The 15,632-nt window shown below is 50.4% G+C and overlaps 1 protein-coding gene across 10 annotated transcripts in view; it reads left to right on the plus strand.

The window, feature by feature from the left end:
• Nucleotides 1-7,981: 7,981 nt before the first annotated feature.
• CADM1 (cell adhesion molecule 1) overlaps nucleotides 7,982-15,632 on the plus strand; it is a 149,911-nt gene continuing 142,260 nt past the window's right edge. For 3 of the 10 annotated variants that reach the window (XM_072354672.1, XM_072354670.1, XM_072354679.1), the window contains exon 1: nucleotides 7,987-8,209. In XM_072354672.1, the coding sequence (XP_072210773.1) occupies nucleotides 8,101-8,209 (109 nt within the window). In that variant the 5' untranslated portion in view covers nucleotides 7,987-8,100. Of the gene's footprint in view, nucleotides 8,210-15,632 lie in introns of all 10 variants that reach the window. The other 7 variants (XM_072354673.1, XM_072354674.1, XM_072354675.1 and 4 more) reach the window with 5 other exon arrangements.

A 15,632-nucleotide genomic window follows, 5' to 3' on the forward strand; every position in this document is an offset into this window, starting at 1 on the left:
ATCACACGTGCAGCATTCCAGCTGGTGGTTTGAGAGCACAGAAGTCACTTTTTCCAAAGTCCACGAATCCCTTTGGAGACCAACCTGCTGCAGTTTCCTTTGCAGAGCTCTCACCAGGCAGCTTCTTCCCCAGCCAGACAGAGCATTTTCCCTATGAAAACAGATTTCTGCTCCTTCTGATACTTTTAAGTGCCAGCACACTCCTATGTGGTCTGTACTTCACCTCAACAAAGCTGCACACCAGGATTTTTTGCTGCTTACTGCTGTCTGTAAGCAAACGCTCGCTCTCTTCCAAGTCATCCTAATGCTTTCAGTCTGCACAAATGCTGATGATAAACATTTGCTTTGGGCTCCAGTCATCTGGACACGAGTGCTGCTTCTCAGCACCTGTTGCATTCCCCCATTGCACTGAGTGCTCTGGGAGGTGTGCAGAGGGAAGGACATGGGGAGAGGGGCAGCACTGGGTTGGTCATCCTATCCATGTAGTGATTGGGAGCTCTTTGGGGGCGAGTGAGCGGAAAACTCCTCATTGTGGTACATCATCTGCTGCAGTTGGGGTCCTGGTCCTGACTTTTAAGCATTCTCGCAGCACAGAAACAGAGCAAGAGCAGTAAATGTGAGTTGAAGGTGAAGATGCTCGTGGATTCTTCAAAGGAAAACCCCATGGTTGCAAAATAAGCCCATGGAAGTCTAACCGCTCTTGACAGTGAAAGCTGAAGTAATGTTGTACCTAATCTGAAATTCCCTCTAGGCTAAGAAAGACTTTTCCTTTCATGTGCGGTGCCTGCGTCCCTTCTGGGAGCCCTTTCCTCAGTACCATGGTTGGTTACATGTGGTGTTGACAGACGATTAAGACATGAAGCCTCTCAAATCAGAGGAACAGTCAAAGCTTTGCATTGTGTGCTCAGGTGTTTACCCACATCATTTTAATCATTTCAGGCTGACTTTGAGGTTCTGGGCTTGCTGCCTCTTGCATCTTATAGTGTCCATAGCAAACAAGATGCTGAAGGGAACAACACACCTCAGTTGAGCGAGCAGAAAACAGGAGAGAACTGCCAACAGTGTAGCTGGAGTGGATGACTGTACTGGATTTGCTGGTTTCCAGGCTCTACGATACTCTGTTTGACACACTGGTTTAGGGAAATGCTGCTCCTGCTCTGCCTCTGCGTGTTTGCAGTGTTGCCATAACAAACGCAGGCAGCATTGCCCAGCAGGCTGTGCTCCAATGTTGTGCCATCCCATCCAGGTTTTGGGGTACCGGGGTGAGGCAGCCAGTACCCAGCAGGCATCTCACTGCGAAGGAGATGCAGCCTTGGATGTGATCAAAGGGGACTCTATTTGCAGCTGCACATAACAAAATCCCAGCAGTGCCAGACAGACCCCTGCCTCCCCCCAGCACTTATTTTGATGGCTTCCTTCTGTCCCCATCCCCACGATCTCTACGTCTTGACTTTTGCAGGCACTCTCCTCCTATAAGCATATTAAATGTATTTAAAAAACACTTAGATGCTAATGTGGAACCTGTAAAGAGGATGTCAAATGCAAGAGACATGATGTCTCCGTAGAAGGATTTGACCCCGGTAATCTAATTTGCTTTACATTTCAAATGATACTTCATTCTCTTATTAAAAGGCTCTGTGTCATTGGCTCATAAAGATTACAATTTCTCGTCTCCCAATTGTAATAAATCCAATTCAAGCACCCTCTTGATTTGAAATTTGTCACAACAACATGTGGAGGGCACAGTTCCTGAGTTTTATGGCGAGGGTGCATTAGACTCATCTGCAGAGAAGATGACGCAAGACTATAAAGTGATTTGTCCCTTTATCTCTATTGTATCCATGTGTTTTATATAGAAAAAAATGTCTAAATTATAGCTTATTCCCTATTATCCCACTGTAAAAAGGTTAGAGCGGCGGGGGAGCCAGACTGACTGGATGTTCTGTGCTTCATCGTTACACTGGGGAATCATCTGGCTTCTTTAAAACCATCTGAAAACATTTCATCTTGCTTCAGCAGGCTTGGGAGCTCAACCTTCCCGCTTATAATTATTGGAGATGATAGAAAACCGATCAGTGCTTTGTGCACGCATCGGGTCAGGCACTCAGTAATGCAGTCACAGTGGATGATGCATGGCTGCTTGCTGCTGTGCTGCTGGCCAGAGCCAGGTACGTCTCCATGTGGGCAGCAATCAGGTGTTGGCACAGAGCTCTGTGTTAGCACTGCAGGAGCATCCAGGTGCCGGGTTTGCTCGGTGCTGTGCATCAAGGGTTGGTTTTCCTTTTGTCCGCCTCCACCGTGTTTGTTTTCGGTGACAGCGGGGTGTGCTGAGCTCTGACTGAGGAGTTTTTGTTGCAGATGATGTCTGTTGGAAAACATGTGTGCTTCAGCAGACCTTGGTGGGAACGCGGTGCAGATCCCAGCCCCATAGCTGGGTGTGAACCTGGCACCAGGAGTGCTTCAGGGCACCTGGGATGGGCTCTTCTGTTTTGCCATCCTTCCTCTGATCTGCACTCAGTTTTTCCTACGATGTGCAACAGCTGCTCTGGGCTGCTGCTTCATTTCCTGCCTGCATCCATCAGCGACAGGGCGATCTGCAGCGGATGGCAGATCCCTGCCATGAAAGCCACCGTGCACCCTTCCGGGCTCTCTCTGGATTGCCAAAGCAGTTGTAAATTCATGAAAACAGAGCAGCCTGCCCTCGGTAACCCCTTCTTTGATGGCAGCCCCTCAGGGCGGCAACAGCTGCTTGCAGGGCAAGGCAATGGCATGCTGCAGGAAAGCCGTTCGTGTTGCTCCAAGCACAGGACAGCAGCAGAGCAACGGAGCTGACAGCAGAATAGCTGCTCATCATCCACCGGTGGCATAACATGCAGCTTTTGGACAGCCTGATGTAAACAGATGCAAGAGAGAACTTTCCCACTTTCGGTGGCTGTTGCTCCTCAGGGTTTTGGGTTTCATGGTTGGTTTTTTTGTTGGCGTTGTTTTCTTTTCCTTCACAAAGGTTTTAGCCAAGCAAAAAAAAAATAAAAGTCCCATCGGGTTGGCTTTTTTTTTTATTATTACAAGATGAAAAGGAGGAGTTCATAGGAGGCAGCATTAAGTCACGGTCCGTAGCAATCCAAGGTATTCGCCGGCTGGGGACTCTCTGTGTTTATTTCAAACACCCCTTTATCATCGTGTTGAAAGAGCGGTGTTCTCTGTAAAGCTCTGCCAATTGAAAAAAGAATCAGATAATGAAGACTGATGCTGCACTGATGACAGCCCTTCAGATCCTCAATAGGATTTCTCCAAAATCAAAAGCCCTTTTCTTTGTGTGTATGGGGGGGGTTTGTTTTGTTTTATTGTCACATTCGTGGCTTAAAATAATAGAAATAATAATTAAATTTCATCTTCCAGGCCTGGAAATGAAAATGATGATTTAAAAACAGCCCCCTCCCCAACACACGCAGGGTAGAGACAAAGCAAATTGTCTCTATAGGTGTCGAAGAAAAAGTTGCCCATTCTAAAGGCAGATATCCTATCTGCAATGGGGGCTGAGCAAACACTCTTCACAATGACTGCATTATTGCTCCCAGTGAGTGCGAGGGGTCTTTGTGTCCCCGCAGTGTTTGTCACCAGGGAATCGAAGTCAGCACACGACACCGCTGTATAAATGATGCTTCCCTTGATTGGGCTGGCACTGGTGGTTTCTGAGCCATATTGATATGTGCTGTCTTTTCAATACGGAGACATACGTAGGCTGCCCAGAAAGATGCAGGGTGTGCACGATACTGCAAGCTGAGCCTCTGACTACACGTTAGCAGAAGTGGTGCTGCTGTTCTCTTCCCTGTAATAAGGCAAGGCTCTCCAGTCCTCCCACAAGCAGTGCACGGGGCCATGTTGGCTGCTGCTGTGAGTCCTGGGGTGGCAGAATCACAGCATTATAGGGGCTGGAGGGGACCCCTGGAGAACATTGAGTCCAATCCCTGCTAAAGCAGCTCCCAGCAATAGGTCACAGGGGTCTTGAGTATCTCCAGAGAAGAAGGTTCCCCCATCTCTCTGTTCCAGAGCTCCATCACTCTGACAGTAAAGAAGCTCTTTGTTGTGATAACGTGGAACTCCCCCAGGTTCCAGTTTCTACTCATTGCCCTGTGTCTTGTTGCTGTATACCACAAAAAAGAGCCTGGCCCCAACAACTCAGCTCCCTGTAGGTATCAGAACTGGACACAGTGCTCCAGATGTGGCCTCAAAGGGGCACAGCAGAGGGAGAGGATCACATCCCTTGCCCTGCTGGCCACAATCCTTTTCATGCACTCAGGGATACCTTTGTCCTTTTTGGCCTCCAGGGCATACTGCTACATACGGCCAACCTGTTGGCCACTGGGACACCCAGGTCCTTCTCTGCACAGCTCCTCTCCAGCAGATCAACCCCCAACCTATACTAACCCATGCAGTTATTCCTCCCCACATACAGGACCATACACTTGTCCTCGCTGAACCTCCCCAGGTTCCTCTCCAGTCTGTCCAGGCTTTGCTGAATGCCAGCACAGCCTTCTGGTAATGCACAGAATTCAGAACCAATCTGTTATTCATCATAACGGACACGAGATAAACCAAATAGATGGGACAGGTGAAGGGAGATGTGGGGAGGCTCCAGCAGGGAGCTCAGCCAAGGAAGCACGCGGCACTTCCTTACTAGGAGCAGTTAAATCCGAAATGCTATAACTTGATTATTCCTTCCCTGGATTCCTTTTGACAAACTCCTAAACTTTCAAAGAGGTACACAGGATTTAGCCCCATGCCGGCTTTAATGTGAATTGTGTGGCTAAAATTCCATGCAGTTCTTTGAACATTTCAGAGCCGGCGCTTTTCACAAGATCGACAACTGTTTTATTTCTCTTGACAGAATATATGGAGTGAACAAACACTGCCATTTGTAGAGAAATCTTTTTGGTCTCTCAGTCTCTATAGCACCTTTAATCTGAGACTCAAAGAGCTGTGTAAGAATGGAAAGTCCCACAGTACCTGCAGAAGTTAAACACATTGTGCATTATCTCTGTTTTCTGGAGCAGAAAACTTGGGCTTTTTTAGGTTATCGTCTTTTTCCCTTCTTAGATTCATACAGTGGGTGATTGGCAAAGTGAGAGGATGAGATGGAAAGCCATTTTGGCCAGAGAGTGATCTTGATCAAACCAAATAACTGATCATGGTGGTGTCTGAGATGGGCGTAATTAACACCAGGTTCTTGGGCTGGAAGTCAGGTGAAGTTGCACCTTCTAACCCAGCAGCAGCCACAGAGGGATGGCTCCTTGCACAGGAACTGGTTCCATCTCCAGCCTGGTGCCTGGCAGCAGCTTCTTTCATCCAGCAGTCATCCAACAGCTCTGAATGTCACCATAGTCCCTCAAAGCATATTGCCCAGCATTGGGTCCAAAGCTTTTCTTATAAGCAGCTGATGTACAGTTGAGGTTTCTGGTTCTCTCCATTCCCTTTTGGTTCAGTTTTAGTTTTGGTTCTGTATGGAAACTATTGAGTCCTGGCCTGAACCACTGATTGAACACCTGGGGAAAGGATGGGGTCAGCCCTGGTAGCACAGGTGAAGGCAATTCACCTGTATAACTGGAAGGGGGTGGAGCCTGACCTCAATGAAGGACTGACCCCTACTAGGAAAGGATCTTTAGTTGGAGATCCTTCCCTTGTGGAGTCCTTTCTGTGAGCTGAGATCTTCAGGGACAGGTGAGCACTTTTCCTTTTTAATGCTATTCTATTTTCAACAGTCCCTTTGCTGCTATACTCCCATATTGCTCTTCCACTGCATTGATCTTTCAGCTTGTAACAGGCTCTTTCTCTAGCAGTGCGTACCACAGATTGCAATTGTCATTTTTATTTCTGCTCCTGACTCCAAAACCGAATGAACAAACAATTGATTATCGGTTTTAACATGCAAAAACACCATCTGGTCTTTGAGATGTGCTAAGCTGTGAGGATGGGGGATGTGGTGATGAGTCTGAAGGATGGCCACAAGTGGCCCACAAAGGGTTCCTGCATGGCATTCCTGCTGTTTGCAACCCCTATGGAGCAGATCCGAGGTTGGGAAATGCCATCTCCTACGTGTGTGTCTCTATATCTTCAGTTTGGGCTCTATGTCCCATTGCTCAGGGGCTGTGCTGATGGGTGCTGGGTGCTTCTCCCCACTACCCAGCATTGCTCAGGACTCTGAGGGCTGCCAAGGGCACAGTCTGAGCTCAGCCCTGCTCCCAGAGCAGGAGCAGAGTGGTTTCTCCATCGCTCTGTGCCTCCTGGCTGCTTCCCATGAGAGCCGGGTCACCGCGAGTCTCAGCAATGAGTGGCTGCTTGTCAGTGGGATGTGTCACTTCGGGAGCAACCTTGTCATGTAATGCCAACAATTATATCAGCTACAGTTGTGGGTCAGGTCAGCCTTCATCAGACCTTTCTCTCCCCTCCCCTTCCCCTGCTCCTGCCACCGCTCCTCTCTGAGCCAGCCGCTGTCTCGGCCTGCCTATAACTTGAGCCATCGCTGATTTAATACAGCTTTCAATCACTGCCAATGGGGCTCACGCTTCAATATCATAACTGCTAAACACACTGTGACAAATAATCTGAGGCTAAGCTTCCAGGACAGAGGAAATCACTTTCCTCTTGAAATTAAAGTTGATGCATAATGGAATGAAATAAGATGTTTCCAGCAGGAACACAGCCAGCCTTAGAACCTCCTGAGTCCCCTTTAGTCTGCGCAGGTTACAGGGAGTCATTTCCTAGAGTTCAGGGCTTGCAATTGGCATTCTGCAATTCTCCTGGTCATTTAGCAGCAGATAATCAGTCAGGGTTTGTTTTAGCTGTTGCAATATTGGTATTTATTACGCAAATTGTGTTTCTTACTACTGATCGTTCCGCGCCCCTATGAATACTTTAAATCACTATAAGCCTTTTTTTGCTTGGTACGGGTTGTCTTCCCCCGTTTGGTGTTGGAGCAGCAGTAGGTCACAGCTCACAATGCTGTACAAAACGGTCGGAAACGTGGAATTAAAAATAGACAAACAGGATAATCTGGTGCCTAATGACACAGAGGCAAAGGCAGCCGCTCCGCACGGTCTCTCAAGCCCAAGTTGTTTACCAGCACTAAAGTCCTTTGGAGAGGAGGGGAATTTAACATCGTGGCCCAAGATAAACTGGGGATAAATTTGGCTTAGTTACATAATTGTGATGAGTGCGTTGGGCTGGAAGCGTGTGTCTGTGACACTGCTGGGGCAGGAAGGAAGGAGCTCTTTGCTGTGCCTGTAGGGTGAAGTGTTGCAGGGATGGATGGGGCTGTAGGATGTGGGGCACAGAGAGAAACAGGGCCGGGAGCCACGGGGAGGGGGGGAGAGCTCTCCCACCTGCACTGTGACTCAACGTTGGCTCTGAGCATTTCCAATCTGGGGCTCGGAGGAGTGATGGGATGATGAGGTTAAGCTGACGCCTCACCTGCCTCGGGCTCACGTGGGATAACCTAATTAATAATGGCAGAGGTGCTGACATCCGTGTGGGGCCAGGATGCTGCTGGGGGGAGGAGGGGGGGGAGCTCCCTCCAGCTTCGAGGTGAGCCAGGGGCTCCACGTCCCACCCCCCATTTATTATTAAGGCGGACAGAACGATTCTCGTGGCTCGGTGCGGTTTAAAAAGAAACGAGAAAGGCCGTTCGATGTAAATAGAACTGCTCCAAATCCCTCCGCAGCCCCGATCCGCTCTTGGAAGCCGCCGCCCGACTCCGCACCGCCCCCAGCGGCCACGTTCTGCGAGCTGGGAGACGGAGGGGGGGAGCTGTAGCACCGGGGCGGGGCTGCGCTTAGGGCCGCCCTCTATAAAAGCCATCCCGGCTGCAGCATCCCCTCTCCGAGCCATCTCCCCCCGGCCCGTCCCGCAGCATCCCGCACGGCGCGCAGCGCTGAGCCCCCCCCCCATATCCAACACAGCGCAAAGCAGAGGGCGGGGCTAAGAGTAAAGGGGGCGTGGCTTATCACAGACTCCGCCCCCGCGCCGTGACGTCGCGCATCTCATTACCGCGGCGCGCGGTCGCTAGGTGCCGGCGCGGCGGGCAGAGCGAAGCAGGTGCTGGAGATGGCGGCTCGCTCCCAGCACGGCGGCCCGGCGGCGAACGGCGGCGGCGCTCCGGCTCTCCTCCCGTTGCTCCTGCTGCTCCTCTCCGCCGCCGCCATCATCCCCAGAGGTACGGCTCTGCCTTGCCCAGCCCGTAGGGGGCGCCTCGCGGCCTTTGGGGTGGGTGTGGGGGTCGGCGGTGCGCGGCCGGGTCGCGGTTTCCATGGTAGCGGCCGCTCGGTGCTGTCCGCGTGTCCGGCCGGTCCGTGTGTCTGTGTGTGTGTCGGTGGGGGTTGGTTACGAGCGGTGCCCCGCCGCCGCCGTGGGACCTGTTGGCAGCGGAGTGCAACTTCCGAGCGCTTCCATGGAAGCTTCCGATGGCTTCTCGTGGGAGAAGCCGCGTGGGTGCGCGGTGCTGCGGGTGGGAACGAAACGGGTTGAATACGGAGGGTTGGAGGGGTGAGGGGGGGGGTCCAGGGGTGGTTGCAGGCGGGTGGGTGCCCGGCGGTGCGCTCCGTGCCGTTCCGTGCCGCCCGCTATTGTTGCATCGCCCTGCACTGAGCCGAACAGCCGCAGGAGGGACCGCCACCCGCGTCTGATGGCTTTGATAGAATATCCCCTCGTTAATGCCACTTTATATTTGCAGTGTGTCACTGGAGACGCACAAGGGCTTCCTTTAGCGGCTCGTGCGACGAGAGGAGCTCGCGTTGTTGGCCCTGCAAGTTTGGGAGGAACAAGGGGGCCATTGAGCAATCTGTTGAATTTCGCTGATACCAAAAGGGGGGGGGGGGGGGGGGGGGAAAGAAAGGAGCGGGCAGCTCTGGCGAACAAAGAGCTTTATTCATGCGTGTGTCTTGCACGCTTCACCCCGTCCTCCCCAGCGGCCGTCGGGGTGCTGCGATTCGGGGCCGTCCCGCTCGGTGCGTCGCCGCTCTGCCATCCATCCACCGATAGTGTCCTCGGAACGGGGAAACCCAACAGCGCTCGTCACTTTTCTATCTTCATACCCTGTTCCTTTTTGCTTTCGGGAGTGCTGATGGGGGTCCCCGAACCCCGTTGAGGGCGGTTGGGATCAGCGGCACGGAGCCGACATCGCTGTTAGGAGGTGGGACAACACTCGTACAGCATCCCCAGCGCTGGCTGTGAAGGCGTTCTGTGTTCAGGTGGTTTCTCCCCCCATTCGCTTTCCTTCCAGCTCATTGCGGAGCGCATCGTCTGGCGGTGCGACCCGGGGAGCTCCCTGCAGCCTGAATTACACACGCTCTTTGTTTTGCTGTCTGGCTCTCGGCTCCTTCCCTTGTGTGTTCCGATTCGTTTTTAAGGTCCGCTTTTAACTAAAGGCTCAGGTGACGCTCCGGTAGCAACCTCCTGTTATCTGCGGCTCTGCTAACGGCCGTAATAACCCCGGTGAGGTTGTTAAAGTGATGCCAACAGCTGGAAAGGGAGGAACGCAGGGTGTGATGCTGCAGTTACGGTGCTGGTGCCTGACCTGTACACTTGGTGTTGTCTGATAGGGAGAAGCATCACCCGATGTGAACTGAGATGGCGGTGCTGTGGGTGCAATACAACTCCCTTGTGATTTGAGTGCTCTGTCGTGAGTTGAAAGGATCAAATCCTACAAGCTTCGCATGGATGTGTTTTAAACACAACTTCCTTAACGCTGAAGGCTTCCTTACTGTGTTGGGTTTTCTTTTTTCCTTCTTCTTTCCTTCCATTTCCCCCCATTACCCTGAATAGCAATGAGTGCCAGGCGGTGATTGCGGCGTCGGTCCCAGCCCCGCAGGGTCTGTCTGTGCTGCAGCTGTAAGTAGGGCTGAAGGGGATGGCAGTAAGCAGTGCTGGGGCTCTGATTCATCTCCGTTCTTAGCTTAATCTCTGTGTTTCTGTGGCACCTTTTTTTTTCCCCTGGTCTTATCTCGATGCTTTACAGTTAATTAAACTTCACAACGCCCCCGTGAAGTGAGAAGAGAGCTGAGGAAGGATTTCGGCTGATGCTGGGATGGAACAGTGCTGGGGTGGAACACAGTGGTGTGTGACCACACAGCACAGCAGCTGAGGAAGAGAACTTCCCAGGAGGAGCTGCAGGAGGCATTGAGAGGAGCGGGGTGCTGCTAAAGGCAGCCGTGGTGCTGGGTGGATGCATGGGCACAGCCGAGGACAAGGAGTGTCCCAGCTGTATGCTGGGGTATCTGCCAGCACTATGTACAGTAGGCCAGGGAAAGACCTCGGATATGGTGAGGGATCCCGTGAGGTTGTGCTGGACTGATCTCCTTTGGAAATACAGAGTGAATGTGTAAGTGAGCAGGACAAGCCTTCCAATCTGCAGTGGTTTCGCCGAGACTTGGCTGGGTTCTGCCTTGGAAAACACACCGACGTTCTGGTTGTGTTCTGAATGGAATGCAAACACTTGGGGAATATGGCAAGGATGGGGCTGGTAAATAAAGTAATCCATCTGGATTGCAGCTTGGGCTCATTTGTCTTGCATGTAGGCAGTTGGGCACAGGTTGATAAGCGCGACAATCTGGCTGGGGAGACCTTGCCAAGGAGCTCCTGTGGTTCCCAGGGATGGGAGGAGGAGAGGCAGCTCTGCTCTGAGCCGGGGCAGCTCTGTGCTCCTTCAGCTCCATGGCAGTGTCTGCGTTGGGCTCTGCTGGTCGTTGCAGTGTGCTGGGTTACATCTGAGGTCAGAAGGAGCCGCGTTCCTCCTGCAGACACCCGCCTTTATCAGGTGCTGTTTGTTGATGTTGCTTTGCTGATTGCTTTGTTTGCATTCTGTGCTGGGTGTGTAAGGAAGGCTCTGTAAGTGTGTCTGCTCTGTAACCCCATCTATGTCGGGGCCAAGGGTTTGCTCTGGTCTTTACATGCTCCTAATGAGGGGTTTGCTTGAAAACATACTTTACCAAATACCTTTCTGATGTTACCTTTGGGCACATTTTTTGGGGCTGTTTAGTCCTAGCTTGGCTAGGGGTTATTATCATAGTTTTAGAAAGGAGTTTAGCAATTTGTATTATTATTATTATTTAGCAGTACTCTTTTCTTGAACTCAGGAGCTCTGCTTATCCAGGAGGTGCATTTGCTATGCATAGTTCAAGGGTTTTTTAGCAGCCTCCAGAAGCTTTACAAGCAACACGAGCTGTAAGTCTGCAGCCCACTGCAGCTGGAGCACAGCCAGGAGGTAAATACTTCTGCATAGGAGTTGCAGAGCTGGACGTGTAATCTGTGTCTTTGCTGAGGAATGGGATGTGTGCAGAGCGTTGTGCTGGTTTCTCTGGGGAATTCTGTCTGCTCCTCTCTAGTGCTGTGTGCAACCACGAGCATTAAATAAAGAGACTCTGTTTGGAAACCTGTAATGAAGGAGAGACCCTCGCTGGAATGCTGTAATTAGGAGTGGTATGTACTTGTTTAAGTTTCATCAATCACTTTGCTGGCGATGTAATTGCACGCTGCAGCTAGCAGCTGCTGTTGTGGGTAATGGGAGCTCCACCACCGAACTCTTTGAAGCTGTCCAGCGTGGAAGCTTTGGTGCACTCAGCTTCCAGGCAGTGCAGGAGGCTATTTCTGCATGTGTGGCAGGCAGTGCTGAAGAAAAACACCATGAAGCTTCCATCAAAAATGCAGTAATGAAAATAGGGGTGTTTTACTGCAGGGTGTGATGCTCTCAGCCAGACTGGGTTCCATGGCCAGCCCCAGCCATGCAACGGGGCTGTGCTCAGAGCTTCTAACTGCAGATTAATTAGAGTATTTCTAACGACAGATTCAGGTTGGAATTGATTACGCTCATCTGTAGTTTAAAAACTCAAGCGGTAACACCTGACCCCACTGAATTCTCAAGGTGGAGCTCTGAGAACAATTGAGACCCCATTAAGATGGTGGTATATAGGATAACAATGATATTTAAGCACATCTCTGCTCCGAAATATTAAACCTCTGAGGGCTGTAGCTTAACTGGAATGTCTCTCTCGTTGTGCTTCTTTCAACTGTGTGTTTGGAACTAATTGCGTTCGGAACTTGCTCTCTGCCAGGACCTGGGAGAGGAGCAGGGAGCCGGGATGCTGCAGGGCTGGGATGCTCCTCTGGTTACAGCTCCCAGGTATACAGAGCGCTGGATTCAGGTTACAGCTGGGAAGGAACCTCTTTAATCTGGCTGTGTCCTTTTTTTAGCGGTGTTTGCAAGCGGTTGGATCTGATTTATAATCTCTTCAAAGGTCTGCCTGCAGAATGGGAGCGTTATTATGTTCCCTGAGCTATCAGCCAGCGCCACAAGCTGATCTCCTCCCAGGTGGACTCGAGTGGCTTTCTTCCTTATACGAGATGTACTCCAGCACTAATCCAAAACGTGACAGCTTGGACCTTGGCTATGTCAAAACCTGATGCAGAAACACGGTGCTGGAGGTAGATGGGATCTCCCCATAGGGCCACAGCTCCTACATGCAATTGGAACGCCATCACTACAGCGCTGCAGGGAGTGGGCACAGAGAGTGATAGAATCATTCAAGGTTGGAAAAGACACCTAAGACCACCAAGTCCAGCTGCCAACCCATCCCAACCAACCTGCATCCCCACCAACCTGCATCCCCAAGTGCCACATCCTTCTCCCTCTGCCTGCAGTGTGTGTGCCTCCCTGGGAGCATGACAAGGAGGAAAGAAATGTCAGGCAGCAAAGTGACGCTCCCCTCCTCCCCTGCCCACCCTCCATTCAGTGATAGAAATACGACTCTTGAGTCTGCAGCATCAAAAGGGAGATCAGAGTAATCGGATCAAGCATGAGGAAACTGCTTGTTGCTGCTTTTCTGTTTGCAGACAAGGCTGCCTGGCAGCTTCCCTCTCCAAACACCTGCAGTATTAGTGATGTTCGTCTTGAGAGCTGGGGTTATGGCTCAGGAGGGCTCAACAGAAATTGGGCTGGGAGGAAAACTTTCTTCCTGCATTTTGAGTATTATGTGTAAACAGAGCTGAAGCATCTAGAGGAGCATCTGTCATATGAACACACAGGACCAACATTCTGTGTTGCTTGGTGCTGTTGGGTTATGTGTTTGGTCATCTGATGGGTTTTGTTATAGTGAATTCCTAAACTACTCTCATTGAGATACGTAGCTGTCACTTGGTATGTGCTTATTTATTTATTCTGAATTTACTTCCTAAGTTACTTAGTATGTAAATGTGACTCTGTTTATCCATTCCTTGCCTCTTTGCCGTCTTTGTCCACACGTGGACTCAGGTTGTGAAGTTAGAAGACATGAGCAGGAGCAGAGGAGCTCTGCCAATGGCCCCTTCTGTTTCTCTGGCTGGTAGATGATGTTCTTGTTAGCTGAATTTATGCCTGTGTGCTCATTGCTTTGGGGTAACCTCATCCCACTGCTTGGGCAGTGCGTGGTGCTGTTCTCACTATCATTCCCTGCCTCTTGGAGCAGATTTGGGGTCAGCTCATGAGCACCAAAGCCACCCTTAGGTGGGCAGCATTGACTGTTGCTGTTGGGGAGAGCTCTGGAACGTGGCTGGGGATGTTCCTGCGTCATGTGAAGTGCTTCTGTGGTGACAGTGGGAATCTAGGTCAGCTTAACAGCAACTCCAGCTCTCTAGGCAGATTAGTTTTGTGTTTTTTTTACCACCCTAGTTTCTTACCACGCTGCGCAGAGTCCATAGAAACTACGCCCAGTTCCTTAGTGCATATTAACCAACAGGGGGGCAGATTAAAGTGATGCACAGAAATGCTTTGATTTGCAGTTGAGCAGTAGGTGTAGTTGGGTTGTGATGGGGCATCCCGCTGAGCTCCTGGTGTTTCCTTAGCTCTTCTGCAAACCAAAAGCCTGTTGTGCCGAGTGAGGGAGGTGCTGGGCTCCTCCTGGATGCAGGACCCAGTGATGGTGCTGGATGTGGGGTGGCAGGATGGCCACACAGCTCTGCATCTGTGTGTCAGTCCCATATTAATATCACGTGCTCCCAGTTTGCTCTTTGTTAGAACCAGGAGCAGCTCCCATGGTGGGAAGTGGGCAGAACCCATTGAGCTTGTCACAGCTTCATGGTTATGGCCGAAGCACAAGAAGGTTCTTACAGGTGTGTGTAAATGCCGAGCATAACTTCTCCTTTGTCACTTGAATTTTGCACTCCTGGACTTCATTTTCTAACAGTTAACTACAGTTCAAATTAAGACTTCCGCTGTGTCACTTAGGAGGGCACGTAACCATGACCTTATGCATACGGCTGTTGGCTGCCACGCTGCAGTTAAGCACCGTTCCTCCTCCTCCTTGCTCAGCTTCTCCTCCAAAAGAGCCATTATTCATTGACCTCGTAGGCAGAACTGCTGGAGATGCCTCCCACCCCGAGGCGATGGGGCTCTGTCCACTTTAATGGCCTTCTGTTCGATTTAAAGGTCTTACACTCTTAATCGTGCCATATAATCTTTAGTAGAATGTACACATTGAGTCAACTCTTCCTGAATCCATACCTGCCAGTGGCTGCTGCTTCGGCGTGTGAAGTGTAGTTTCATCTTTTCTTTTTTGGTAAAAGCAAGGATTAAAGTGAGATAGATAGGAGATTAACACTGTTCCCTTCGGACATCTTCAGGGGAAGATGGAGAAAATTGTAGACAAGAAATAAAGGAAATACTTGGAGGCAAATCATTTCTTGCTCTGTAGTAATATATAGAGCTGTGTAAACAGAGGGTTTATAGCAGACCCGATGATGTAGGGCTTTAAATCTCTCTGGGAGAATTTTGAGTATGTGTTTATATGACTCCGCCATCGAGGCTCTTGTTTGTAAATGGGATCCTCAGTTGTATGTTAACACAATGCAGTGTGGTGTGTTAGATATCGCTGTCTTGTCTTGTTGGATGACAGAATAGCAGGGGATGGAAAGCACCGTGAGAGGTCATTGAGTCCAATGCCCCTGCTGAAGCCCTACAATAGGTGGGATGGGTCTCTTGATCTCACTCCTGGTTGTGATTGTGGAAGCAGTATTTACTGAGAGCTCCTGGTAAATATAATCTAAGTGTTTACTATAGAACTGCTTTATTGCCCTGCAAGATTAAGCTGTCTTATGGACTACGTGCTTGTGGGCATTTGCAGTTCACCTTCTCCACACACAGCACACCCCCAAAATCTGACTTCTTTGGGTTTATATTCAACATGGCCAAATCAGGGATAGAGAGCAGAAATCGGTGGCTAAAGGTGACTGGGATGCATTACCATCTTGAGTCCCAGATTGCTAGGAACTCCTGGAATTCACCCTCAGCACAAGATGGTGTTGGTGGGGCAGTGTTGTGCGTCTGAGTTGTCTTAGAATCATGTAATGTCTTTGGGTTGGAAGGGACCTCAATGGTCATCAGGTTCTAACCCCTTGCCACAGGCAGAAGTAGAGTTAAGGAGCATTGTTGCGTTTGGTATGGACTGTCTGAATTGTGTTTCTGGGGTTGTTTTCTTCTTTCCTCTTTGGTTTTTAAGGCAAGAGCCATAGGATCTCTGTAAAGGTTTGGCTGCTGCTGCAGATATCAAAAGGACATTCCTATTACACCAATTCTCTGCACGTGAGCCTAAGTCTGCGAGTCTTGAAAAGCT

This window comes from Excalfactoria chinensis, chromosome 21 (assembly GCF_039878825.1).
Source record: "Excalfactoria chinensis isolate bCotChi1 chromosome 21, bCotChi1.hap2, whole genome shotgun sequence".
Lineage (NCBI taxonomy): Eukaryota > Metazoa > Chordata > Aves > Galliformes > Phasianidae > Excalfactoria > Excalfactoria chinensis.